General features: G+C 62.6%; 1 protein-coding gene across 1 annotated transcript; it reads left to right on the top strand.

The window, feature by feature from the left end:
- Positions 1 to 760: 760 nt before the first annotated feature.
- Positions 761 to 2,231, top strand: TIGD3 (tigger transposable element derived 3). The gene has a single exon (XM_004383736.2). It carries the CDS (start codon positions 773 to 775, stop codon positions 2,186 to 2,188), a length of 1,416 nt encoding a protein of 471 aa, XP_004383793.1. The 5' UTR covers positions 761 to 772; the 3' UTR covers positions 2,189 to 2,231.
- The last annotated feature ends 515 nt before the right edge of the window (positions 2,232 to 2,746 follow it).

Raw genomic sequence — 2,746 nt, 5'->3', positions numbered from 1 at the left:
CGGCGCCGCGCTGGGAGATGCCCGCCCTGGCTCCCGGCCTCCCTGCGTCCCGCGCCTGGACCCCTCCGCGACCACTTGCCTCCGCGCGGGGACACCCGCCCTCTGCTGCCCGCGGCCTCCTCGCCCCTCGCCCTTTGTCGCCTGTGCACCTGCCGTCTTGGCCCTGGCTCCCACTCGCACTCCAGACCCGCCCTCGCCCAGCCTTACCCTCAGGACCCAGCACCAAATTCGACTTACTCCTTCAGCCCCCATCCGTCCGTCCCCCCACCCTTTTGTCGTCTGTGCACCTGTCACCTCAACTGTCTTCACACACGCATACCCATCTTCACCCCAAAATCCCGCTCAGGCTGTCACTGCCCCTTCCCCCCAGCCCTGATGACACCCTACACCTACCTACTCAGCCCCAGCCCCAGGTCATCCCCCAGCCATGCTCCTTTGTTGTCTCTGCAGCTGTCCCCTGGCCCTATTCATCCTTCTCCCCCAATTATGCCAAACTGCAGCCCAGGCCCCCTCCTCTGAGCAGACACCTCCCAGTTCTGCTCCGGCATCCCCTGGGGTCAGTGCCCAGCCCACTCCTCACTTGGCCCAGCTTCCTCACCTCCTACCCAGTGTGAGCCTCTTCCCACCCGCAGCGGTCCAGTCTTCCCTGGTACCCCCGCCAGCCCAGCCCCCATGCTCATCACCCCTCCTGACTGCGCCCCCTCCCCTCTCCTGGCCTCGGCCTCTGAGCCCCTCTGATCATTTCCTTCTCCACAGGGGCCGTGGAGAAGCCATGGAGCTGAGCAGCAAGAAGAAGCTGCACGCCCTGTCCCTGGCCGAGAAGATCCAGGTGCTGGAACTCCTGGACGAGTCCAAGCTGTCCCAGTCGGAAGTGGCCCGGCGCTTCCAGGTGTCCCAGCCCCAGATCTCGCGCATTTGCAAGAATAAGGAGAAGCTGCTAGCCGACTGGTGCAGCGGCACCGCCAACCGAGAACGGAAGCGCAAGCGGGAGTCCAAGTACAGCAGCATCGACGAGGCCCTGCTCTGCTGGTACCACATCGCCCGGGCCAAGGCCTGGGACGTGACAGGGCCCATGCTGCTCCACAAAGCCAAGGAGCTGGCTGACCTCATGGGCCAGGACTTCGTGCCCAGCATCGGCTGGCTGGTCCGCTGGAAACGCCGAAATAATGTCGGCTTCGGGGCCCGCCACGTCCTCTCGCCTCCGTTTCCCCCAGACCCGCCCCCGCCAGTGCTCCCGCCCCAGTCCCAGCCGCCTCTTTCCCTGAAAGACTTCTCCCCAGAGGACGTTTTTGGCTGTGCTGAGGTGCCCTTGCTCTATCGGGCAGCGCCTGGCAGAGTGGGTGCATGTGATCAAGTTCGGGTGCTGCTATGTGCCAACAGCAGGGGCACGGAAAAGCGTCGGATCCTGGTGGGGGGTCACCAGGCCACCCCGAGATGCTTCTTTGGGGTCAGCAGTGAGGCCCTGCCTGCCTCCTACCACCCCGAGCTGGGCATCCCCTGGACGAAGTGGTTGGCGCAGTTTGACCAGGACATGGGGCGGCAGGGCCGCCAGGTAGCCCTGCTGCTAGCCGCGCCTGTGGTAGAGGAGTGGGCAGGCTTGCCGGGGCTCTGCCATGTGCGCCTCTTACCTCTGGCCGCCACCAGCACCCCCCCTTCTCTGCCCAGCTCCGTGGTGCGGGCCTTTAAGGCCCATTACCGACGCCGGCTGTTGGGCAAGCTGGCTGCGGTTCAAAGCGAGAGGGGTGGCACCTCTCTGGCTGAGGCCGGGGTGGGCATCACAGTGCTGGATGCGCTGCACCTGGCGGCGGCGGCCTGGGCCAAGGTGCCTCCTCAGCTCATTCTCAGCAGCTTCGTTCAGGAAGGGCTTGCCCCGGGCAAAACGCCGCTGTCCCCAGACAGAGCCCCTGCAGTGGCGCCGGTCCCCAGTGGGCTGAGCCTGGAGGAGTTTTCCCGCTTCGTGGACCTGGAGGGCCAGGAGCCAGGCCCTGGAGTGTGCAAAGAGGAGACAAGCACAGGGGATGCCGAGGGGCGCCAAGAAGATGGCTTCCAGCCCCTGCCCACCAAGGCCGATGCCCTCCGCGCCCTGGGCACATTGAGGAGATGGCTTGAGTGCCACAGCACCTCCTCGGAGCTCTTTGAGAAATTCTATGACTGTGAGGAGGAGGTGGAACGGCTCTGCTGCCTGTGAAGGCCCCTTGGCTGCCCACCAGCGTCCCCTCCTCTCCTGTTTCCCATGGAAACGCCCCATCTCTCCCCCAGGCGGACGGGGCTGGTCTCTTTCCTGTGGAAATGCGGCTTTTGTGAAAAGGGTAGAAGGGAGAGAAGTTGGGATGCCAAGTCTAAGCTCTAGATGAAAGTTGTTCAGAATCTGAGACAGGGGAGTCTAAAAACCGGGCATTAGGGGTAGTGAATCTAGCCTTTTAGTTTCTAAACTCTGCTGGAAAGTTCTAGAGCCTTAAAGAGAGAGAGTCTAGGGAGGCTGGGACTTGGGAAGGTGGAATTTGGGCTTTACAGACAGGCGGATGAATCCCTTGAACTCTGTGTTAAACACAGTTCTGCTTCTGGAAATAAAGTCTTTTAATTAAAGAAGAGGCCGGGATGCATTTGCATGGGACAAGGGTGAAACCGGTCAACTCAGATTTGAACCGTTTTTTGCGGACAGTTGCTGCGGCGCTGGGTGACCAGCAGGGGTCCTCCTCGTCCAGAGTTCAGCAGGAGGGGCTTTCCAGGAATGGGGACTCCTCCT

This window comes from Trichechus manatus, unplaced genomic scaffold (genome assembly GCF_000243295.1).
Source record: "Trichechus manatus latirostris isolate Lorelei unplaced genomic scaffold, TriManLat1.0 scaffold00113, whole genome shotgun sequence".
Classification (NCBI taxonomy): Eukaryota; Metazoa; Chordata; class Mammalia; order Sirenia; family Trichechidae; genus Trichechus; species Trichechus manatus.
This window is presented reverse-complemented; position numbering and strand designations above follow the sequence as displayed.